Source organism: Psittacula echo, assembly GCF_963264785.1.
Source record: "Psittacula echo genome assembly, chromosome: Z".
NCBI classification, from domain to species: Eukaryota; Metazoa; Chordata; class Aves; order Psittaciformes; family Psittacidae; genus Psittacula; species Psittacula echo.
Window position 1 is genome coordinate 94,301,158 of NC_137742.1, and position 25,633 is coordinate 94,326,790.

Below are 25,633 nucleotides of genomic sequence, written 5' to 3' on the forward strand. Positions count from 1 at the left end.
GAGGAGAGCAGAGTTTAAAGGGAGCTCTCCCCCTTCTTCATGCCCTCAGTGAGCGGCGTTCACTCTCCGCATGCTGCCACTGGCATGCAGGCCAAGCACGCTTTCACCAGACATGACATCCGCGGAGAAGACAGAAACAGGAGTCAGGGAGATCACAGGAAGGCTGGAGTGACAAGTGGTTTAAGAGCATGGTATCTGTCAGAAGGGGGGATTGGATCTTCAGCACATTCAACAACAAAATCAATGCCTGCTCTTCCACACCGCCAGCGCGGGAAGGGAACACACCAACCAGATCTGTCAAAGGCAGCAAGATGAACAACTTGGTGCCGAGGGGTGGAGAGGGATAAGCATTAACCCAGGTCTCAAAAGAGACTAACTAAACTACTAAACAGCTGGAAATCGCCTGTAAAGACTGGAGAAACCCTTCTCCTGGAGCACAGCGACAGCATGTTTACCACAAACTGTGAACCCACAATAAAATATCATTAATCTCTTTAAGAGTAGCAGCAGACATGCTATTAAAATCTCAGATCAAGTGCTAAATGGAGTGGCTTCCTAACTTAATGTTGACTTATAATAGAATGTGTTACTAATTAAACTCTAGTATTTAGTGAAATTCGGGTGAAAAGGGGGCTTTTTGGTACTTCAAACAGATCTTTGTACATCATTCCCATAAAGAATTAGTGCTGGAGATTATAACTGTTTATATTTCATGTGGAGATGTTTCAGATAAAACCGGTGGTATTGCTCCACACAGTCTTTGGAGTTCACCTGTACCTGGAGAGTGTAAGATAAATGAGTACATACTTGGTCAAAGCAACAGAACATCATACTGCTGTAACAGGTGAAAGGAGACCAAATGTTCATTTAAAACTGCTTGCTTTATTCTGGAATAGTTTATATTTAACTCACTGAGCAGCAAAAGACGCCTAAAAATCTGAAACCTTGGTCCCCAGTATCGCTGACAGACTCATTAAGTTTCCATTTAGGTTGTAGAGAACAGTAGGGGAGAACAAAGTAATTATGGAATCAGAGTCCAGCTTTCAGTTCACGTGACAGGGAGAAAAGATGATTCCAGCAGAAAGCACGCTCTTGGACTATACAAACCAGTGCCCAGACTAGCATCAAATACTGTGCATTACAATCTTCACTGCAGAATTAATATGCTCTCAACAGAGGCAAATGGAGAAAAATGCAGCAGGGTGACTGGAAATCAAGTATCATTAAAAAAAAGGACCACCTACTCAACATCTTAGAGTAAGTGAGGGTTTTTAACAGGCTTTTTAATGGGGGAGTGCTTCTTTTTGCCATACACTTGAGCAAAAAATGGAAAATTATCTCATTTGGGGATCTTAGAATAGATAGTTGTATTTCATTCAAAATTGAGGCCATCATCTTCACATCCCAGAGCAGGCTGTGATGCACTGTTATTTACTGCCTTTTCAAAACACTGCAAGCAGAAAAACATTTTTACTCCACTAGCAGCCAAACTTCGTATAAAGACAATATCAAGGGACACTAAAGGATCACATCTAGGCAGAAAAGTGATCTTAATTTTCCACCTGTAATGCGACATCTTTTCAGAAGATTGTGCTTACCAGAATCACTAATATCTACCTCAATAACATACAAAGAAGTCAGTAAGAGAGGGAAGCTACTCTTAAAGACTAATTTTCCTGAAATCTGAAACCCAAATATTATAATCCCAGTTGTGGAAATAGAGGCAAAGGGATGGGTCTTTTTTGGTTTTAGATACTTAAAGCAAAAACAAATGAAGAGAAACACTGGATGAAGTCAGATATAAAAAACATTTAAGAAAAAAAAAAAACCACAAAACCAAGCCAAAATCCACTGTATTTCAAGTCATTAGAAACCTGTCAAACATTTTATTCCCAAAGAAGTATTAATATATTTCATCTGCCATTCAACATCCTGTCACTAGGCAAAATATCATTTAACATGAAGTATAAAATGAATTAACGTAACCGTGCAACAATTAATGGATAAAAAAGCCTTGTAACTTACTGGCTGATTCCTTCAAAAGAAGCTTCTTTGGTGACATTTCCACTATCAGTATTAACACCATGCTGGGAGGGAAAAGATGAAAAGGACTATGATTCTGAGCTGAACACAAGCATTTAAAACATACATCATGGGGAGAACCTGACTGCACTGATTCTTTAGGAAAACTTACATGTAAGTTTACTTTAATGACTGTAATTGAAACCTCAGACTTTCATAGGATACCAACACAGAACTTAAGTTAGGATGTGCTGCATTTCTACTTTTTGATTTCTACTCTTTGATTTCTAATTCCCTTTTGTCTTGAGAGGGAGTTAGGAGACCTATATAGTAACAAAGGGCAAGAGAGTAACAAATGGACAAATTTTTTTCTAAAGTAATTACATTTTAAAATAAATTATTACGCCCTGCCTTGACAATGCTTATTATTTAAATTTGCATGCCGTCCCCCTACAGCTTTCCATTCAAGCAAGTAGCATAAGCAGGAGTACTTTGGCTGCTACACAGCAGACGAACACAGTGCCTGGGAAACCCTGTGGAACAGCATTACAGCTCCGTATCTGGAACAAGACCACAGGAGAAGAGGACCAAGTGTCCATTCAGGCAGAAAAAAGAGAAGAGCTCTTCCCTTCTCTGTACACTTTTTCAGTGGGAGGAATTTGGAAGAATCACAGTTCCTTCCTCTCAGCCAAAAATCAGGTTAAAATTCTTCACACAACAGGATGCTCATGAAGAGACAGCTACTAAAGAACTCGATGTGCAAAAATGCACGAGGAAGTACAAGGTGATCAAATATTCCCTTTCCCACTCATTTCTCTTGAATAACACAAACGAAAATGATAGGGTCATTTTTTATATGTGTATGTACGCAAATGTAAGTGGAAGAAAGACTGAAAACTTCTTAGGGCCTCTGCTCTTAATGGATAAAGAAATCAGATCTCATGCTATGTGACTGCTTTAAGGAGGGACTTTTTGTCTGGTCATTGGTAAATCCAGCAGCTGCCTCTGCATTTGCTGCAAGGGAAAGCTCAGTCGGCAAATTATTTCATACAGTTTACAGAACATCTGTCAAGGAAAACAGCTGGGAGAGAGGTGATGGGGAAGAAGCAACTTGCAGGCTTTAAATCCACTCATTCGTCCTCCTACCAGAGAAATAAGCAAGCATCACTCAAAATACTTGGCAGGCATTTGGTATTACTCCTTCCTTCCAGCAGTTGTTCTTATCAACTTTATGCAGGAAAAGTATATCCTGAATCCTTATGGGAATCCCACAGAAAGGTCCTAACATGCTCATGACATGACCAGAACAGCGTAAAACATAAAAGGAGTTTGTACAGGTTGGAATTGTACACAGGCATTGTACACAGGCTGGAAGAGAGCATAGGCGATGATAGATAGGCTTGTCATGTTTTACCAGAAAACAAGTAAAGCTTTTGGCAGCAAGAATATAGACTGGAAGGCCCGAGGTTACAAATCTTGAGATCATGGAGGAGCCAGAAGTCTAGATGACTTTGAGGTGGCCTCAAATTTGGCAAAGATGGGGAGGAAAACACTTTGAATAACAGTTCAAAGAAATGCTGAATAAACTGATCTCCTCATTGAAAAACATTAATAGTTATTATTCAGAATATGACTCACCAAAGTAAGAAGCACAGAAGGGTTCTTCAAAGCCAAAACACTGGATATCTAAAAAGAAATTTTATATTGTTATTAATTTTCTTTTTTTCTTCCTCAGAATCACACTGATAACACTTTCATAAGCATGTGCTGTATACAAAGTAAACAAGCTACAAAGACAAAAACACTCCTCTGGTATCTTTCAGATATTGAAGTATTACCTGTGACATGCAACAAGTCAGTAGATCACAAAACATTTAGACAGAAATGCAGTGCCTAAATTGATGGTGTCCTTCCAAAACATAAATACTAACTAGAACTTAAAATCACATCTACTGTCATCATTTGGACGACAGAGGAAATATGAGCTAAAAAGGTGTAATATCACACAGAAATAGTAAAGAACAACAAGGTACTATATCTTCAATGTAGTACTACATATAAAACACACACGCATTAATATTATTATGCTACAATGTGCTAAATACTTAGTAATGAGTATTTATCGTTACTTTCACTGGCCATCTTTTACTAATACTTATATCAGGCTCCTTCAGTATCTTTCAAACATTTACAAACTAAGAACAAGATCACTGGGCTTGTAGAGAAGTAGGCTCTCAGAGCAGCTACAGAAAGGTGAGCACCAAATTACACATTTCTTGAGGCAATGAACAGATTACATCATTCTATGGTGCATTTAAATTCTGTGGAATTTTAAAACAGCTTAATAGCATACTAATAATGTTAACAAAAGAAAACATATGGCAGTGAGGTTCAAAAATGCTAATTCCAGTTTTTTCTTTTCCTCCCCATGAAGTACCAGGATTACACACTTACACAAGTTGGTCATTTGTTGACATAAAACTATCCTGTAAATAATGCTCCCAGTGTCCTAACAGTGGAAACCAAACTCCTTGGCAAACCGGGCAAAAGTTATAGGAAGCTGAACAGCTTCTGAATTCAATACATGCAATTCAGGTGGAAAGCAGCCTTTATGCTGGGACAGCTTACTGGTCCCCATAGAGGTTTTTAAGCAGTAAGCAAGTAGATAACAGAACTGCAGTATAGGCGTTAAGTTGACAGAAAGTAATCCAAGACAACTAAGGTGACCCAAAATAAAAGTGATTTTTAAAAGTAAACCATGTATTTTCCACTTGCAATTTTCAGGGTCTGACAGATAAGCATAGGAGCGCCTGCGTTCTACATGACATACACGTCAAAAAGCAACGTCTCCACAGCTTCCTTCACCCCAGGCTACTGAAATACAGGATCAAACTTCACTTCATAGCTGGACTCATTATGAAAATGAAATGAAACATCCTGGCAGCTGACGAGAGCAGAATTTTTGGTCTAGTGTGTCAGAGTCAGTGCTCTGCAGGGACAGAAGTATCAGAGTCCTCCTTTTCAAGCTGTTCTCAACAAAAATAACCCACAGAGCTTGCAGGAAAACTGTCCTCACCCTGCTGTGCTTTCCTACCAAAGAAAAGACAACTGGACAGGTGTGTAAGTATATAAACATCTGCTCAGAAATGAAATGAGAAACCTACCTGAGCAAGTCACACTTGTATTTAAAAATAGGAACATATTCAATTATTCAAATATTAGAATGATTCAACATAAACTAAAAGTAAAGCAGACAGCCTTTCTTCACAGCTCTTTGGAGTCGTAAAATAAATGTCAGATCCCAAGTCAGAGAGCTAGGACATGCAATGTCGCTGATAGCAAACTTGTCAAATCTCCAAGGCATTGCAAAAAATGTATTTAGCAACATGTTTCTGTTGGGTAAATTTGCAGACTGACAGGTCTCACAATGCAAAAAACATGTCTGTGAAACCATTTTTTGATTAAGACTTTAGTGTTCAGCTCAAAACGGCAGTCTTTAAAGAAAAGGAAAAATAATAAGTGACAAGTGCTTTACTAGAATGAAGGACCATTTCCAGTAACTCAGAGGGGTGAAGTCCTACCAAGTCAGGAGATATCCAGTAAGCAGAGGACTAAAATTAAGCAACATCATTACCACGTACTGATTTTCTATTCACAGAAAAATATTCAGACACACAGACAACTCACCTCATTCACATAGCGGACTTCATCCACAGCGTATTTTTTCTTGAAGAATCCAGGGGGATGAATCCTTTGGAAAACAACAAAAGGAAATGTTTGGGATTAGCTTTACTGTTTGTTGTAGTTTAACTGTTACATTTAATAAGGCCACAGACAAAGCAATAATATCCTCTACTATCACAACAGAATCAGATATGAGGAATGTTTTAATAATCTTATCCTTGACCCTATTTCTCAAAATAGGAGATTACACAGGAAGTTGCCACAGCTACAAAAATCAGTGTGCTTTAATCCAGTCCATGGGTACTTAGATTTCATGGTCTCCTCTGGAATTAAAGGGTTTTTTTTTTCCCCATTCACTCTACACAAGCCAGTTTTGTTAAAGATTTTTGCTATTTATATACAACTTTCCAACTCACTAGATGCTGGAAGGATACGGGATAGTAAAAGAGTGGTGTTATATTCAAAGAATGAATGAAACACTAATTTTGTACCTGATTTTCTCCGGTTACTATCCCTAGCCCCCCGCCCCCCCCGCAACTGAAACAAGCACGTTCAACATAAATGTGAAATTGTAATCTCAAAAGAAAAAAATTTTAAAAATCACTCAGCTTACATCATTCCACAGAGTAATGAAAACAGAAGAAAAATGTGGCTGGAAGAGCTGGAGTTTGGATGATCCCCTGCATTTTGCTTCCTGAGTCACACCAGGAGAGTAAAAGACGTGTGTGCAGGACCAAACCTTCAGCTTTTTAAACTACAAGAACCCAAGACCAACTGGAGAAAGAATAAACTAAGCTGGAGAGCAAAGAAAATTTCTAACTCTTGCAGTGAGGAGAAGCAGAAGTGATGAGACAACAAGCTCAGCATCTTTAGGAGGCTCCACAACAAAGACCCATGCCATTGCTGCCTGCAGCACCTGGTGGCCAGAGCTCTGATTTTACATTATTTTTTCAATCTTGTGCACCTATTTTTTATTTTACATTCCCTCATATTCTAAACAGCACTGGGCTGAGGCATGAACAACAACATGAAAGCACTTACGGTGTTCTCAAGCAGTAAATCACAGATTATTTTTTTTAGAATTTATTTATCTGTGAAACTACTACTCAGAAGTAACATAAGAATACCTCATAGTATGTTCCCTTTTGCAACACTCCTTTTTGGACTCTTCCCATCAGTGTTGGAGATTTCAAAGCAATTATCATTTATCTTCTCTCCCTGGCTGATTTCACATATAATTAAAAAAATATCACTATATCCTCTTATCTTTCTATACCTTGTATTTTATAGGTCCCTTATGTCCAACTTTTGCATAATCTGTTTCTCCTACAGGCATCGTTTCCTCTCCTTCATTCCTCATACATTGAAGTACTTCAATATTCCAGAAACATTACGAACAGATTTAGCACTTTCCATTTTTGTTCTCTTTTACAGTTTCAGCTAATTCATCTGGTATCAGAAGAATCCCCACTGTAAAACCAGCTAATTTATGGGCAAGAGTAATTTATGGTAACATATGCTCTTTAGAGCAATACCTCCAAAACACCATTTACAATTAACTTCATTGTTTGAATTGAGGAACTGCTTCTTGTAAATATTTCTTAGAAGTATGCACAAAAATGTGCTGGATTTTATTCACTTCATTTAATGCAATTGAAGTAGGAGTAGTTCTCATTTTCCAAAAGGCCAATAAGAAAACTTTTGTTTTTTCACAAGCTATTTTTCAACTTTTTGTTTTGTTTTGGTTAGTTGCTTCCTATCATTGTGTGGTCTACAGCACACTGTTGATGATTTAATTCTTTGGTTAGGGTTTAATATTAATCCATTATTGATTCCACTCTGGCTGCAATCCCTCCAACATCTCTTATGTATACAATCACTCTTTTGAGGAACAAAAGTAACTCATCATCCTTTCAAGGCTGCGGATTTTTTCTCTACTTTGAGAGAAAGAAAATAGCAGTTTCCCAGAATCATCCATCCTCTCTCTGTTGTTAAACTAGGTCATCTTCCAGGTACTTTTGACTCTGCTAGACCTAGTGACAAGCCATCACATTTTCCAGACGTACACCTCCTTGCTGGTCTTGTTCTTCCTAACTTGTTCAGAAGTCAGCAAGACTTTTAGTATGAAGTAGAGCACGAGACTTCTCAGCTCCTCTCTGAAGCACTGAGAGCTCTGCCTCGCTTCTTCAGGCACTTTGCACCTCTGACTAGACAGTAAAATCGGTTCACATACACTTCCAACAAACTACCATCCCCTACCCATCCCACAGGAGCCACGATGCTGCAGCGCTGAAGATACCCCTCCCACTGGGAAGATTTCTGCACAGACCTACTCTATTGCAGAACAATATAGGTAAACAGAAAAAATGCACATAGAAGCCTACGCTAGATTGGAAAAATTCTGTGCTGCACAGACCGAAAAGTAATGTAGAGGCAAAACAGCAGCTCAGGGAGAAACAGGAGAAAAGATGATTCTCATTGACACTTTTCCATGTTCTCTCCAGTCTCTTAATTTTTTTTTAACTCAGTTTAGCAGGGATCTATGAGAGGTTATTATGTGCCAACACCATAAGTACTGTAAAAAAAGTACCAGAGCAGAGTTCCTTAGCAGATACGGGGCTCAGTATTCATTTTTACGTAATTTAAATGTAGAACAGGCTGAGGTTTAAGCACTGACCATCACTGCCACAAGAATGGCACCTTTCACACTCACTGGCATCATGAAAATTATATTCAGTTATACTAATTTCAAGTACATCTGATACTTCACAGAGATAAGGAGTGCTTCTCCCTACAAATGACTCTCAGGCAGGTAGGATAAGTTAATTGGTTACAATTTTTTGTAATTTTGGCTTTGTCTTTTGTAATGCTGCTATGGGTTGCCAGTTTCAAAATTCTGATTAATCACTGCAGAGACTATACACAAAAAACCCCAGTGCAAGTCATAAATTAATTAGAAGGATTACCCAAGTGGAAGATATGATCCCAGATATTACTGCATCATGTCTCTCCTTACCTATCAAAAAAACCCAAAAAATCCTTTTGTAAACAGATGTGAACAAAACAATGACATCATTTTTGCAAGTTTTGGGGCGAATGTGCAAAAACTTTAGATTCCCTGGCAATATATATTACCAAAAACCTAAAGAGAATAATTCACTGCTGTCCTAAAAAGCTCAATATCCTTCCCCTATAATTTTATATTCCAGTCAAGCAAATATCAAAGGTTTGTTAGAAATGTCAACAGCATCATGCCCAAGTATATATGCTCAAGAGGCTAGGCAAAAACCTGGCACCTCGTAGTTTATGGCCTTTAGAAAGAAGACAGGAGAGTCCAGAACTTCTATTTATTTACAATACAGTCCTCATTTTTTGAACCAAAGGATCCCTTAAACAAGAGAGTGTCCCTAGTTCACCACTTAGAACACATCACAATTTCCAGTCCACTGAAAAAGCTTGAGTTATTTTGGGTTAAACATTAAAGCTGTTAACATTCTGCTGATGCTTCCTACATAACTCTTTCCTCTTCCATTTTCTTTTAAGCGATCTAGTTCACCTACTTCGTTTCTTACTCTCAAGATCTTCATAGCAACTGGGAAACACTGAAGACAGTGCAAAGATGTGAAGCTACATTTTAAAGAGAAGATCTGAATTCTGATGTGCTGTCTCATTTTAACAGCTAAGGTTTTATTAAAGCACCAAATATTGAAGATCCAGCTTTCAATCACAGCAAGTGACAACTTTATTATAAACAAAATTCTACTGAGATAGCAATGGGAAAAAAAGGAGGAGGAGCTGCAGCAGTACTTTTACTACAAAAATACAGTATGAAACATTAAGACAGTAAAATAAGACACCAAGTTAGCTGTACCTCATTTCTCTTACATATCAATCAAACAGGAAAACCACCAGCAAAAGAATAAGGGAGTGTAGTATTAAAAACTAGTAACCAGGAATCCCAGTCAGTCGATCAGCTTACTGAAATCTTTCAAGTTTATTCTGAAATCTTCCATTTGGTTTAACTGGCATTTTTAAATGTTTTTTAAATGGCATTTTTAAAAAACAAGATGCTTCACCAAAACATAACCTCATCACATCAGTGACAATTTTGACAGACCACAGTATTACGACTGGCTCCACTTAAGGGTCAATCCTTCTAACATGAATCTAATACTGACTCCTCTGTTTATCCATCAGTAAGATGAACAGCTCTGATAGCCTACCTGTAAGTACACAAAAAACCCCTATTTTTAAGCTTTTACATAGTTGGACAATCTCAGTTTCTTTCCAATATTTTATTAACCATGCTGTGTTTCCACTTGAAACCCAATAAAAACTTGGTCTCGTTGTCTAAAACCATTTTAAACCTGTTGTTCATTACATTGCACAAGAATTCCTACCAGCAAACCTTAAGAGATTTGTACAAATTTGACATTACCGTAAGAATTCCATTAAGCAACATTTCTTTGTATTCTAAAGGACTCTGGAGCAATAGCCTCATAATACCAACACAATAAAAGAGTGTTCTAGTTTTCAGAACTGCATTCAGAAGAGAGGTACAAATGAGATGGATCTAAATCACAAGTGCCAAAGAAAAACTGTGAACAGAATTTATAAGAGTTGATAGTTATTTCTGAAAGAAACACCAACTGCTAATATATTTGCAACCTAATTGCTGATATACATTCACAGGTATGTTTTCAGTTCCATCTAAACGTTCTTCCAGGCAATCTTTAATATATGTAACAACTTATTCCTACCAGTCACTTTGTACTTGCATTTCTTAATGCTTCTAGGACAGATATTCAGTTTTTAGCTTTTACAGTAGATGAGCTTTAAAATGAAATTCAGTTTTCCTGAAGTAGTCCAACTTAGCTTTTCTTCAGCACTTCAGTTGGAGTTTGTCATTCAAGATTACTTATTTTACTGCATAGCCTAGAATTTAAAACTATTCATGTTGGAAGAAAATATCCTTAATGGTATGTTCATTACAAAAATTTGAAAATTCTAGTTAGGACTAATTTCAAAACATATAAAAGAAAGCAATTGGTGTATCCTAACATAAGCTCCGATGTGAGGTAACCATTCCCCAGCAAAAGGAAATACTAAGTTAGTAACACAGCACAGATACTAAAACAGGCACTCTGATCACAAACGCAATCAGTGAATAGACATTAGGGACAAATAATGAGAATCACCTCCAATTCCTAAGCACTGAATCTGACCTTAGTCAAAAAACAACAGCATTAACGTACTTTTTTAAAGTATTAGTAGGAACCTCTAAATGAAAGTCAACAACCATTTTGATGATCTCTTACTTGGATGTCAGGGAGGAAGACAGCAAGTACTGACACAAAGCAAGACATGCCATACTAAAAAGTATATCCTGCAACTAAAATACAGATGCACAAGTCTTGTCGACTACTTACTTATCTTTCAGATCCACAGCTCCTGACAGTTACCAGAAAGTGATGTTCTTAGAAGCAGTAATTAAAGGCAAGAATTAACAAAGTTGGAACAAATAGGCAAACATCAAAGACACAAACAATGACAAAATCTAAAGCAAAAGGTTTCTACACAATAATGTTCAGGGTACAGTGCTCTCTTGAAAGGTCCTAACAGTATTATTGCCTAAAGTGCATGAGAAACTGTCCAAACTCATAGCACAAAATCAGAAGAGGAAGATTCTTCGTGCAGCAAGACAGAACACCAAAACCTAGCAAACTACACATTGAAACTTCTTGCTTTCATGGATGTAGCAGTATTGCTTCCTTCATTCCACCCTTTCACATTCAGACGAACAGACATAAAACACCACTTTATGGCAAATTCACTTTGTCTTGAGCAAGCAGTCTCTACTAAGCAAAGTAAATGCCTACATTAGCCTGCACGCACATAGTGCCTGAACTTGGCACGGCAGCATGCCCGTATTTCCTGCCAGCAAATCGCTGCATGAATTACATCACATTTATCCTCACTTATATGAGGGGAAACACACGTACAAGGATTAAATTGAACAAACATAGTCTTCAGCAATTGAAGTTCTACACAGTTAACAAGTCATTTCTCAGGACTTGCTTAAAGCAGAGTAAAAGTTTCAGTAAGACTGCATACAAAGAATAAGAACCTTGGCAAAAATTAAAGCAGAAGAACAGAAATACACCAGCAAAGCACACATTGCTGAAGGAGGAAAAGGGGATACTAAAGCTGTGCTTTAACGGTGTCAGAGATTCACCAATAAACTCCCTCCTCATTACAATATCAAGTTAACAGATGGCAAAGCATTAACCAAACAAGAAGGTGTCAAGAACTGGTAGGAAGAACAACACAGGAGGCTTTACGAGATACTCGCAGATGTTCCTGACTTTGTCCAAAAAAAAAAATGCAATCCCCTATATACCCAAAAGGAATTTCACTATCTCAATAAGAAGATTAAAAGGAATCAAGCTAGAGTTAAAACAAAACAATTCTAATGGTCTCACAGGCAGCCTCCAGCAATGTTTTGACTACCTTAACACCACCCTCTTTCCACATTTGCATAGATTCCTGGTTTATCCTTTGAAGGACAGAAATACCTGCATACACAGAAATTCAGACTCCCTGCTCCTTTTATCAGTCCAGAGCAAGACGGATTTTGAGAAAATAACAGAACTGAAAAGAAACTGAACTGAAGTTTAAGACTCAAGGTGGTATGACTTGAAAAGGTAACCAGGGCCGTAACTGAAGCTATATTTAGCAGAGGGTGGAACAGCAGAGTCCACATGCATGATGCTGGACACAGGATGCTGGGTATATGATACCAGACTTCCCAGTCTATATATATATACACTACTATACACAGGCTATACAGAAGCAGAATAACTATGAACAACATACAGACTACTGGACTTATGAAATCAGAAATAATGTACTGAGGAGACTCTCATGGTTCTTCCTAATAAAAGCCAAGCTCTGAACTACCATTTCAACTACTTCAAATATACAGTCTCACTGCTCCTGCTCAGCTATTTCCACCACAGGCATTCCCAAAAGATGAAAAGTTCTTTAGGCTTTCTATAAATTCTACCTCAAGAGGCAGTGCCTCAATTAGACATTTAAGAGATACTACCAAGAGCTACCCAAAATCACAGAACACTTGCTATTGGTAACCTTTGCTTTATTTCTCTTTGCAAATAACACTTTTCCTTGGAGAGAAGGACTCTGTAAAACTACAGAAAAAAAACTGTTAACAAAGGAAATGTTTATACACTGAAATCCCTGAAAGATTTCTTGTAGTGTAAGACTGCTGACAAATGCTCATTAGAAAGCTCTCTTCCCAAAAAAAGGGCACAAGATGAATTACAACGATTAAAAGGGTAAGTATAATTTCTAGGTCACTATATAACACTCAAACACTGGTCTCAATTCATGCTTCCTAACTGAAAAAGTTACATACTGAATCTGTCAATAGCAGATGTTCTGCTTTTACTTTGAAAAAATGCTTATACTGGGGGAAAACAAGCAATATTTTATGTCCCACACATAAAAGTACCACAGCAAGCTCTGGAATGTGTGCAGCACGCACCACACCTTCCATATTAATTGGTAATAGCATCAAAGAAAGCTATACTGTTGTTTACAGCAGCATTAAGATGACCTGTACAGCTTTAGGAAGGGGATGATAATAGTCACGTCTTACAACTTGTAAAGAAAACTAAACAATAAAGAAATTAACTTGCCACAACAACACATTAGGCAGAAAGAAAAGGCATAACCTACCCATGCAAACAGTGCTGGATCCACCATGGCACTTTGCTCTGTAACACAAGAAGCATCTGGCATGCCCCAGTACTTGGGTTGAGACCACACTGACACCCAGAGCTCCAGCAGGTACACAGGCAAAGGGGTGCACAGCAAGTAAAACGCAATCTGCCCAGTTTTCACTCACATTTAGCTTTCAAGAAGCATTAATATTGATTGTACTTTTCCCTATCCTACTTTAACGAAACAACTGGAGTTGTTTTTCCCTCTTTGTATGTTTCTCAACAGAAAAAACACCCACAGAGTCCTTCCCGAGCAGACAGACACAGCACAGGCCGCAGGGAATAAAAAACCTAAAGAAAATGGTTAACATCAAGAGCTGAAAACATGGAATTCCAGAAGTGCAAGGAGAGAGGCACCACTGTAGGTATTTCACTTGGGAGTTTTCTCACTGAAGTGCCTTCTCAGATCCAGGCTGACAAGAAGCTGAGAGCTCTGCACTCAAGCCGGGCAGCTGCACAGCAGAAGGCAGAGTGGAGGTGCAGAACCTTGTCAGAGCACTGCTGGAAAATCCCTGTGGGCATTTCTTTTGCTGCAGCCTACCTTCCTACCAACAGCAGCTGAGTCCTTGGACGAAAAGCATGTGGCACACCTGATCAAAAGAAAATTTGGATTCTCTGGTAAATCAAAATGTTATTGGGAGTTTATAGCACTGAACTTGATGTCCCTGCCAGCACATTAAACAAAGTATAAAATAAGAAATGCCTGGTGGGGGTTATCACCATTCCCTGTCATACCACAGGAATCAGACGTGCAGGCAAGACTTAAACTTTCTCATGCTGTGGTTTGAAGCCACATCAAGATGTTAAAAAACCTCTAACGCAGCACTGTCAAGCAGATTTACTTAGTGCTGGTTCCATGTCTCAGTACACCCAAATCAAAAAGGAGAGGAAACAGAAGCACTTTCACACTTAGCAAATCACCAACTTATGCATCCAGTTAAAGGTATATGCTGGCAGAGACTGCAAATCAATGGACTGGTATAAATTACTATTATCGTTTAGAACGTTCTCAACAAGAAATACAAGGAAACCTAAGCAGCTGGAAAGCAAAGATTTATAAAAATAATTACTGAAGTAAAACTCATAGAAACAATACACATTCATCCTAGAGCAGCAGAGCTGATGCACAGTTAGAATACAGAGACAATAACTAAACTAACACAAATGACTGATCATTTGAGAAGTCGGAGCATTCAAGCAGCACTGTTTAGAGAAAACCAACCATGTGTAAAGTGGCAAGACCAACCCAGACACTAATTATTCTGTAAAAGTAATTTTTATCCATAGAGAAATTAGATAATAAATGAATGGGAGACGCAAATCACTGTACTACAGAGAACTCGAATCATGGAAAATAAGCAGCACGAATCACTAGACAAGTAAATCTAGTCAATCAAAAGCAACCAGCTTTATTGTACAGTTTCAAAAGGACTGGATGAAGGGTGAAGTAACCGATGTACTATCTGAATAACAGTAAGACATTTGATAAAAATCTCTCTCAAGACTGTCCCTCTCCAAAATCAACTGAAATTTGCCTGGACAGGAACACTACAATGTGACCTGAAACTCAATTACTAGTCATAATAAAAAAGTGAAAAGCCTGAAGCAGAAACTAAAAATAAATAAAGAGATAAAAAGATGAGCTTTTCAAGGGCTGGGAAACCCTCCAATCACCACACTGAAAAGTGTTAAAAAGCTAAAGAAGTTAAAGTGATAAACAGCAACGGCCTGAAGTCTTGATTAGTAGGGTACTGCAAAGACTGAAATTAGTTTTGATGCTATTCACAACCAGAAACAGGACATGAATATGTTCATGAGATCCACAGATGGCATTTGCAGGTAGTAATAAACTTTGCAGATAAACTGCAATTGCTAGTTGGTACATGTTGTGGTTTAACTCCAGCCAGCAACTAGGCACCAGGCTGCCACTCACTCACACCCCTCTACCCTCAACCCCAGTGAGATGGGGAGGAGAATCAGAACAAAGGCAAAACCCATGTGTTGAGATAAGAACAGATTAATAATTGAAATAACATAAAAAATAACAATGATAATGATAATAATAATAATAATAGGAAATAAAAAGAGAGGGATAAAACTCAAGAGAGACAAGTGATGCACAATAAAACTGCTCACCACTCACCCAGCTGATCCCAGATCAGAGATCAGTGGCTTTTGGGCAACTCCCCCCACTTTCTATACTAGGCATGACATTCTGTGATATGGAATATCCCTTTGGCTAGTTCAGGTCAGGTGTCCTGGTCATGCCTCTCAACACTGCAAAGCATGGGACACAGAAAAGTCCTTAATTTAGGTTAAACACTACTGAGCAACAACTAAAACATCAGTGCGTTATCAACATCATTCTCAGACTAAAGCCAAAATGCAGCACTGCACCAGCTACTAGAAATGATGGACATGGAAAAAGAAAACACTAAATGTGTTTCATTTTAGAGAAAAAATGACAAGAAAAAAATACAAGGGGATGGCATGACATATCAGTTCAGAAGGTAAAACCAAAGACTATCTGAATACACAGCTCCAGAGTATGATATGGAGAAGAGGAACTGTATGCACCACATCAATAAAACTCATTTAGAAATATCACATACTTCCGCAACTTTTCCAAAGGCAGTAAAACTTCTCAGCTTTGCTGAAGTCAGTCAAATTTAATCACCAAAAACCAAAGGTTAATTTTAGTTGTAACCTACTTAGAAAATTATGACAATGCTTAACAAGTTCCCTCATCAGGTCACTGAGAAAACATTAACATTTGCAAAGGATTTCACTGCGCTTTATTACAGCTCCAAAGTGCCACACCAGGGTTCAACTTCATAAATACAGATAGCTTCCAATCAAATAAATGGAAAAAAAAACGTTACTTACAGTGGATGCAATGCTAGATTAATGTTGTTATACTTACTAATCAGCCATCAGGGCTTCAAAGAAAACACAGGAAATTGCACATAAATATTGCTCTGTCCCATTTAATATGTATTTCTAAAGTTAAAGCATGAAAGCGTTAAATATTTTTGTTTTCCATCAAAACCACTCTTTATGTGGCAAGGCAATTAAGTTATTTTGGCATCCGCTCCATACAAAGCAGCTGCTGTACAGTATGTTTTACTTTATAAAATATCTTTAATCAGCACACTGACTAGTTCTGCCATTTATAATTACGGAGGTAAATGGCAGGTGCAGCATTAATTAGTGAAATTGAAGTCTCTGTGCAAGACATGTACTCATACCAACTTAATGCTTCTGAGGAATAGAAATGATTGCTAACAGCTTTGCACCACAAAATTGACTAGGTAAGACCATGCCAAAAAAAGAGAGGCACTTACAACACAGTTACGTTTCTGAAGCTTTACAATCTTGTATTACCAGATTCATTTCTCAAACTCTTCCTCCAGAAGTAGGAATAGAAAAATACTGCAGGAGGCCAAGAGTAAGCCATCCTGTGAGAGTCTTTGTTTCTGCCTTACAATCAAGAGAAGGAGCAGGGACCAGAGGTACAGATCAAGAGACAGGCAAAGTTAGTTGAAAAGATTTTCCCAACCAGCAAGTAAGAAATGGGCTAGACCAACATCTGCAGAAATGCCCACACTCACAATTGAAAAACAGAGTGACTGTTGTTGCAATCCTCTCCCAACACTTCGGTAGGACCACCAGTCCTACAATTACTTTACTAACAATTCTGCGATTGCCATCATAAAAGGTTGTGGAGGTTTTTGAGAATGTCCACAGTCTTTGACTAAAATTAAATCTCTCCTTCCTTTTAAAATTGCAGAGGGTATTTTGGCTTTAAGGACTTCTGAAAGGTAGCCTTACAGCTATTTACAAATCTTTAGAGGACCCACATTCAGCAAGAAGTCATACAAGAAAAATAATACTTCTGAAGATGTGATAGTCATCCTCAACACCAATAGTACATAGTGCTGGGTCCCTGCAGGCTCTTTGCAGACCACAGCCAAGGGTGGTGAGTACATCTGGTTCAGCAGAACCTCAGTTCATAAAAACAAGTGCAGTTACTGAAACTAAAATAATTACAGTGTACATGGTGTGTGTTATTTGTAAACTAATAGTCTACTCATCTCCAAGCAAGCACTGTCAGACACTTCACTGCTTTTGGCCAAACTAAAACTACAATTTGAATGAAGCCAAGAAGCCCCACTTAATGTTACTTAAAGGCAAAAAAATTAACTCTTCTAACTGCCACATTCCTAAGCTGCTTTCTGAAAACAAATAAGTGTCCTTCAAAAGTGGAAACACATCAAACAATACATTTAGTAATACAGTAGCAGTAACATAGTAGCAAAAAGCCTTCTGCATTAATTTTAAGAAAATTTATGCATTTCTGCCTATAGTCACATAGCAGATTCCACCTCTGTCTTGAATAGAGAGCAATATAAACACTAGGCAAAGCAACTGCACCCTGTGCTATGAACTAGAAGACCAGCTGTAGACTTCTGCAAAATACCAACCTCACAAATACTGTACAATGAATTGAACTGATTTGTGCTTCATTGATGCTAAATGAATGTTTCTTCAGTCAGCGGGTAGTGCCCTCCACACGCACAGAAACAAGCACTTCCAATGCAAAATATAGTAGATGAACAGCAGCTGATGGAAGCAAACTTATTTGTGTTTTTCTTTCAGTGCTAATTTTGACTTAAAACTGAGTCTTCTGGGAAGGAACACAATCCCTAGCTGTGCACAGTACCCCCTGCCAACCAACTTATGAAGCAGAACTGCTACTGACACACAAATGAGTTGTTCATCCATCCTCCTTCTGACAAGCAGAAAAAGTACATGACCACAGCTGACAAAAGAGAAAACAAAGATTCAAACAGAGAAACTCAGGAAGGATAAGGAGGAGAATTTAGAAAACAAGGATGCTGTGATAAAGACAATTTGTTATACTCTGTAAGAAGACACAATAACAATAAACTCTTAGCCAGACTTCCAAGTCTTTAAATGGACCACTAACGAGTGCTGCACAAACAAATCAAAAAGGCTACCATTTATAAACACCATAACGTTTTGTTTGAAAATGCAAATAAGATGGTGGAATTTCAGTAATATGTTTAAGCTTTTTCAGATTAGGCACAATCAGTGTAGGTATGAAGGAACTAGTTTAAACTAACAGAAGAGAACTTAGGGGGAGGAAAAAGCTTTGCCTATAAATGGGAACAAGCACCACTAGGGAACAAACTTTAGAGAGTACATGTTGGGGTTAAACAAAACCTACCCTCCCAGACAGGTGCAGCTCTCAGCTGAAATATTTCAGACAGCAGTATTCACATTTTTATGCTATCACAAACAATTTCAGTTCCCAGGCACGTCTAAGACAGTGATAGTCATATAAACTCTCTGAGAAGACAGCAGCCATGCCCTACCATATGGTTTGGCACAGTTCAACATACAGGATTGGTTGTGATTATTTTCTTTTTCTCAAAATTAGCATTAAAATATAAGTGATAGCTTCAATTAGAAGCGAGACAACCTGAGCTCAAAATATTAAATTAGAAGTAATCCAATGTTCTGAGACAATGTAGACAATAAAAAAAAAAAAAATTACAATTTGTTACAGGGCATAAATACAATTAAGACCCAGAAAAGAAATGAACACATAAATAAACCAATTCTTCCACTTTTATGGCACTGAGCAACATTTACTGCCAATGTGGATAGAGAGACAGTTATGGCATACTCACAAAAAAGTATTAAAATCACATTCACTAGTCTGTCAGTTCATATCTAAAAAAGTATTGAAGATGCTAAACTACCTTCTGCCATTCAAAAAGCTTCATTAGCTAAAGTAACTGCAAACTGGTAAAGCAACTTGAAAAAGCCTGCTTTTCTATTTAATTTGTTTGGTCTTCACACAAGACTTGCACTTTTCTTTAAGGTTCAGCTTCCTTTCATGGATAGCATGAGATCCATGGGTTCCAGTTCTAAAGGAATTATCTACCAAATGATGGTGGATCATTTGACACCATATGATCAATACTAATTGATCACGTTTTGTACCACTGCATTATGTATCACTACAATTCACACAAAATTATTTGGTGGAATCTGATTAAAATGAGATAGCATTCCAGCTCTACACTTACATTATATGAAGTATTCAGATATATTGGAACACAGTTAAAAGGTATGTCTTACTTTCCCATCCAAATGGCATAGCTTTCAGGGAGTTGTGGAATAAAAAGCATGGATCTTCCAGTATCAACATCTATTGTTCCAAAGCAGCCTGCTTCGGTTACTCCGAAAGTCCAGTGAAAGTAAGATTCCTAAGTTAACACAAAATATATTCTTAGAAGAAAACCCCCACTTCTACCAGCTCTAAAAATACACTACAGTACATACTAATTCGTACTTCCACATATCTGAGAGATCTCTCTTGCTTTTGAAGAGGGGAAAGTGGTTTAGGTCTAAAGCTTTTCAGAGTGAAATAACAATCACAATATTACAATAATACAAATCCTTTGGTTGGCAACTAGATAGGATCTGAGATTAGTAAGCTACTATAAGAAATGAAAAGGCCAACTCAGTGCAATAAACATACAGCACATCATAAAATACATTATTTTGAGGTAGAATTAGGGAATGTAGGATCAGGAAGAAACACCACATGCGACAAAGCAAAAACAGAGTACACAGTCATTGGGTTGTGATGTCAAGTGCTGAAGCAAAGACCCTACCTCCCCAGAGAACAGGAACCTGCACTAGGAACAAAAGTTATTTTAAGAGCAAGCAAGCAAACAATAAAACACTAACAATACAGAGATTAATTTTGGTAATATAAAAATATTAAATATAAATATATAAATATAAAAATACATGCTATGATACCCTGAAAGGCGCATCTCCTATAAAAACAGACCAGTAACTACACTAAGATATATGCTATCTAGATTAAAATTTGTTGGGTTTGTTTCTTCATAACATACAACAGCTCACTGAAATTCACAAAACAAAGTACTGTAGCAGCTATGCAAAGTATGTGGTATGCATAATTAGGGTTCTGCTACACCAGCTTCCCCGAAGACTATGAATGCATTTGGCATGACATTAACAAGTTATTGAGTCTTATTTGTGACAGAACACATGGGTACTTAAGGAAGAGTCTAATTTGAGAAGACACAAGTTGTAAATTCTAAGATACATCCAGTTTTGTGGACTATACTATTTATAAAAACTTGAAATATGCTTTTCTATGAATTAACTCAGTTTAGCTCCACTGTAACATGTTTCACTACAGAAAGAAGGTTATTTTTTTGGCTCACAGACAAGACTAAAAAACCTAAGAAATACACCATTGCAGTCTTTAACATGACATTAAACAGCGATAGGCAGTAGGGCCTTGAACAGGTTGGAGCCTACATATTAAAGCACTGAAAGATAGAGTAACTGGAAGTTGAAGAGGCAATGTAATAAAGACACCAATTTCTTTAAGCAAAGCAAGGCAAAGTGCATGAGAGATAAAAGGAAAATAATTAAAAATTATTTAAAAATTTATGCAGTTGAAGAAAGTTTTAATATTATTTGAAGTTCTGATTCAGCTCTTACCTGGCGAAACACAATACCAGTATCAGTACAGTATCTCTGGGTTTCTTCTCCACCCTGTAGCAGAACAATTGAATTCTTCTCGACATCCTTATTCTGTCTCAGGCGATCACACAGTCGTCTTCTATTCAAGGCAAAGAGCGCGACAGGCACTTTCAATGTCTCATTCCCCAGCCAAAAAGACGGTCTAGAAAAGATTTAACAGACAAATAATGGAAGACAAAGTCAGTGGTTAGCACAATTCAGACGCAGTGTCTGCTACTTCAGACTAGAACAGAAACGAAGTTCAGTTCAACTTTAAAAACATGATCCTAATCGCTCAAGGGGAAGAGAGGCTGCATAGGAGCATCACTCAAGTGACAATCAAACATTGCTCATACCAGTACCAAAGGAAAATGAGTGCAACAGAAGATAGGGCTGGCTGCAGCTATGGCTCACAGCATGTCACTCGTTACATTCCTATAGGTAAAGCAACACAAAAAGCAGATGCAGAAAGCAACAGCCTAGGTCAGCTGAGTGAAGGCTGAACAGGAGAGAAGAAAATGAGTATTGAGTTACTGAAAACAGAAGGGAATGATTACCATTAAGCTGGGCAAACTTCAGCAAGTCCTTCTGAGAAATGTTCAGTAGCGGAAAGAGGGACTGGAGAGAAAAGATGATGCATAGCAGATGCAGGACAACAGCATTTCCAATATTCGCACAGTGTCTGCAAACTTCTTGTCTATATACGTATGTTCATTCTTGCATGCATACAAGCAGCTTCAGCAAGTGACTAAACTCACACAAGCATGGCGCAAGGAGCATGTCCTGCGTACCAATGACTTCCTACATCACCACCTGCCCCTAAGGCAGCCTGGCAAGTACTCAACAGAGCTGCAACTGTTTAAAAGTAGAGAGCTCTCTTTTAAACTAAACTGGCTATTAAGTAATTTAAGGTGTTTATGGTACTACAAGAGTATATTGCTGATTCATTCATATTTCTTATAGGTCCATACCTGCACTTTTTGAAGCTTTACCGGTAGAAGCATAATAGCTTGTTGTAGGATTTTTCTTTTTCTTTTTTTTTTTTTTAATCAGATGGGGAGAGAACATTCCCTTTTTTTAATGTTCAATATAGTAAAGCCATGCTATACCATCGACGAAGAGTGTTTTATCAATAAAATCCTATGATTTAAGTTCAGTTTGTCCCTCCACCTCAGCTTCTCTCAGCTTACTGAACACTAACTGAGTGGATGGTTATTTTCTATCCGATATGCTTCTAGAGATGACAGAAAGGTGCAGTTAAATTGTTACTATGTTAAGATGACAAGAAATCAACTACCAAGAGACTAAACCTCAGAGAAGCAAAGTTCCATATCTTAATTATTATATAGTTTACATAGGCAATCTGAAAAGTAACCTTTGATTTACAGCTGCATTAAAGCAACCTCTTGAAAGACTTTATCAGCATCAGAAATTAAAACCGTATCATTTCTTGCTGCAGAGACAGCACAAAAAGCTAATAAAATATTTTATTTTACTTGTTTATATCTACTTGATATACCAGCATAAGTAAGTTTAGAAGCTGGAAGATTGCTCTTGCTAATCCAATTTTCAAACTATCTGCCTAGGAGTTCAGCTGATGGTGCACAAAACCCCTATGTGTTTATTTTTATTACTTCCCCCACACACCTGATAACCCAACACCATGGTAGGTGATCATTACAAGGGCTGCAGACTACCTATTGCAGCACATCAGCATAGTGTGGAAGCACAGCAAAAGCTTTTGTTTTGGGGTACCTGTGCCTATATGAAGAATGAAGCAAGTTCTTACTATCCTAGCAAAAGCTGCTGGATGTTTGTCCTGGGTTCAGCAGTCGCAGTCATTTTTTTCCTTCTTAGCAGCTGGTGCAGTGCTGTGGTTTTGACTTTCAGCCTGGGAACAGCACTGATAACACCGATGTTTTTAGTTGTTGCTAAGTAATGTTTAGTCTGACCAAGGACTTTGCAAGTCTTATGCTCTGTCAGGGAGGAGGGGAAGCGGAGAGGAAGCAGAGACAAAGAGGTATTCCATACCACAGCACATCAGACCCAGGATGTAAAACTAGGGGGCAGTTACCCAGAAGGGTTAGATCACTGCTCGGATCGGGCTGGGTATTGATCGGCAGGTGGTGAGCAGTTGTATTCTCTTCCCTTGTTATTTCCCTTATCATTATCATTATTGGTGGTAGCAGCAGTGGTTTGTGTTATACCTTAGTTACTGGACTGTTCTTATCTCAACCCATGGGAGTTACATTCTTTCGATTCTCCTCCTCATCCCTCCAGGAGCGGGGGGGATGGGGGGGAGTGAGACTGAGACTGCGTGGTTCTGATTTACGGCTGGGCTTAAACCACGACAGTACTTTTTGGCGCCCAATGTGGGGCACAAAGGGTTGAGATAATGACAGATCTGACCAGAGTGTGTCTAATCGTATTTGTGATAAGCATTCATTGTTTTGGATTAATAGTCACGGGTCACAATGCTGATTTATTGGCTCTCAAAGTTGTTGCTCTTGACCTCACAGTTTCAGCATGTCATACCTTACATCCGGCATTTGCTCTGTTAGTGTTTATTGGCTGGGGACCTTGGGCTAAGGTTCTTGCTTCATTGCACTTTATGGTAATGACTTGTAATACAATAGAATCATTGATCATGAAACTGATCTGGCTTGCACTCCCAGTGTGGCCACCACCCCTATACTTTGGGAGGTATACAATAGGAGTGTATAGCAATTACACATCTTTTTTCCCCTCCTCAGGTGGTCAGCCTATGAGGGAGACATTCCCACACACCCTGGTGACAAGTACAGCAGCTATTCAAACTCTGACCGCAGCTGACAGCACAGCTACTCCAGCTTCAAGCACAGCAGCTGCACCAGCCCCAGTGACAAGTATAGCATCGTCATTTGAGAGTTCTGAAGGTTTTGAATGGCCTTTGGGTACCCTTGAGACCTGCCTGCTCATTGTGATGGGGATCATCATGTTGGCACACATACAGAAGGTGTTTTACTCACGACCATTTTGTCTGATCTTGAAAGTTAAGCAGAGTCGTGTTTGGGTCTTGTCTACGGTTAGACGATGATATAGGAGGACCAAGAGATTTTCCCCGAGGCTGGACAGTCATGAGCGCCAGGGTGTGTGGGACAGTATGGGGGAGTATCTAGTCCACGGGGCCCCTCCAGTGCTTTGGAAGCGTCGGAGACGGAAGGCAGCTGTATGGCGTCCCCAGCGACAAGTTACAGAATCACAGAATCATAGAATAGTTAGGGTTGGAAAGCACCTTAAGATCATCAAGTTCCAACCCCCCTGCCACTGGCAGGGACACCTCACACTAAACCATGCCACCCAAGGCCTCATCCAACCTGGCCTTGAACACCGCCAAGGATGGAGCACTCACAACCTCCCTGGGCAACCCATTCCAGTGCCTCACCACTCTCAGAGCAAAGAATTTCCTCCTTATATCCAATCTAAACTTCCCCTGTTTAAGTTTTAACCCATTACCCCTTGTCCTGTCACTACAGTCCCTAATGAAGAGTCCATCCCCAGCATCCTTATAGGCCCCCTTCAGATACTGGAAGGCTGCTCTGAGGTCTCCAAGCAGCCTTCTCTTCTCCAGGCCGAACAGCCCCAACTTTCTCAGCCTCTCTTCATACGGGAGGTGCTCCAGTCACCTGATCATCCTCGTGGCCTCCTCTGGACTTGCTCCAACAGTTCCATGTCCTTCTCATGTTGAGGACACCAGAACTGCACACAATACTCCAAGTGAGGTCTCACGAGAGCAGAGTAGAGGGGCAGGATCACCTCCTTTGACCTGCTGGTCACGCTCCTCTTGATGCAGCCCAGGATATGGTTGGCTTTCTGGGCTGCGAGTGCACACTGAAGCCGGCTCATGTAAAGTTTCTCATCAACCAACACCCCCAAGTCCTTCTCCACAGGGCTGCTCTGAATCTCTTCTCTGCCCAACCTGTAGCTGTGCCTGGGATTGCTTTGACCCAGGTGTAGGACCTTGCACTTGGCATGGTTAAACTTCATAAGGTTGGCATCAGCCCACCTCACAAGCGTGTCGAGGTCCCTCTGGATGGCATCTCTTCCCTCCAGCGTATCAACTGAACCACACAGCTTGGTGTCATCGGCAAACCTGCTGAGGGCGCACTCAATCCCACTGTCCATGTCACCAACAAAGATGTTGAACAAGACCGGTCCCAACACCGATCCCTGAGGGACACCACTCATTACAGGTCTCCAGCTGGACATTGAGCCATTGACCACAACTCTTTGTGTGTGGCCATCCAGCCAGTTCTTTATCCACCGAGTGGTCCACCCATCAAATTGATGTCTCTCCAATTTAGAGACAAGGATGTCATGTGGGACAGTGTTGAACGCTTTGCACAAGTCCAGGTAGATGACGTCAACTGCTCTGCCCCGTCCATCAGCTCCGTAGCCCCATCATAGAAGGCCACCAAATTGGTCAGGCAGGATTTGCCCATAGTGAAGCCATGCTGGCTGTCACCAACCACCTCATTGTTTTTCAT

At 39.1% G+C, this 25,633-nt stretch overlaps 1 protein-coding gene across 1 annotated transcript in view; it reads right to left on the bottom strand.

The window, feature by feature from the left end:
- PEPD (peptidase D) overlaps nt 1–25,633 on the bottom strand; it is a gene marked incomplete at both ends in the record, with an annotated part of 171,098 nt that overhangs the window by 128,315 nt on the left and 17,150 nt on the right. Inside the window, 5 exons of the mRNA XM_080638384.1 lie at nt 2,026–2,087; nt 3,661–3,708; nt 5,710–5,773; nt 19,680–19,807; nt 21,087–21,270. Coding sequence (XP_080494510.1) covers nt 2,026–2,087; nt 3,661–3,708; nt 5,710–5,773; nt 19,680–19,807; nt 21,087–21,270 — 486 coding nt within the window. The remainder of the gene's footprint in view (nt 1–2,025; nt 2,088–3,660; nt 3,709–5,709; nt 5,774–19,679; nt 19,808–21,086; nt 21,271–25,633) is intronic.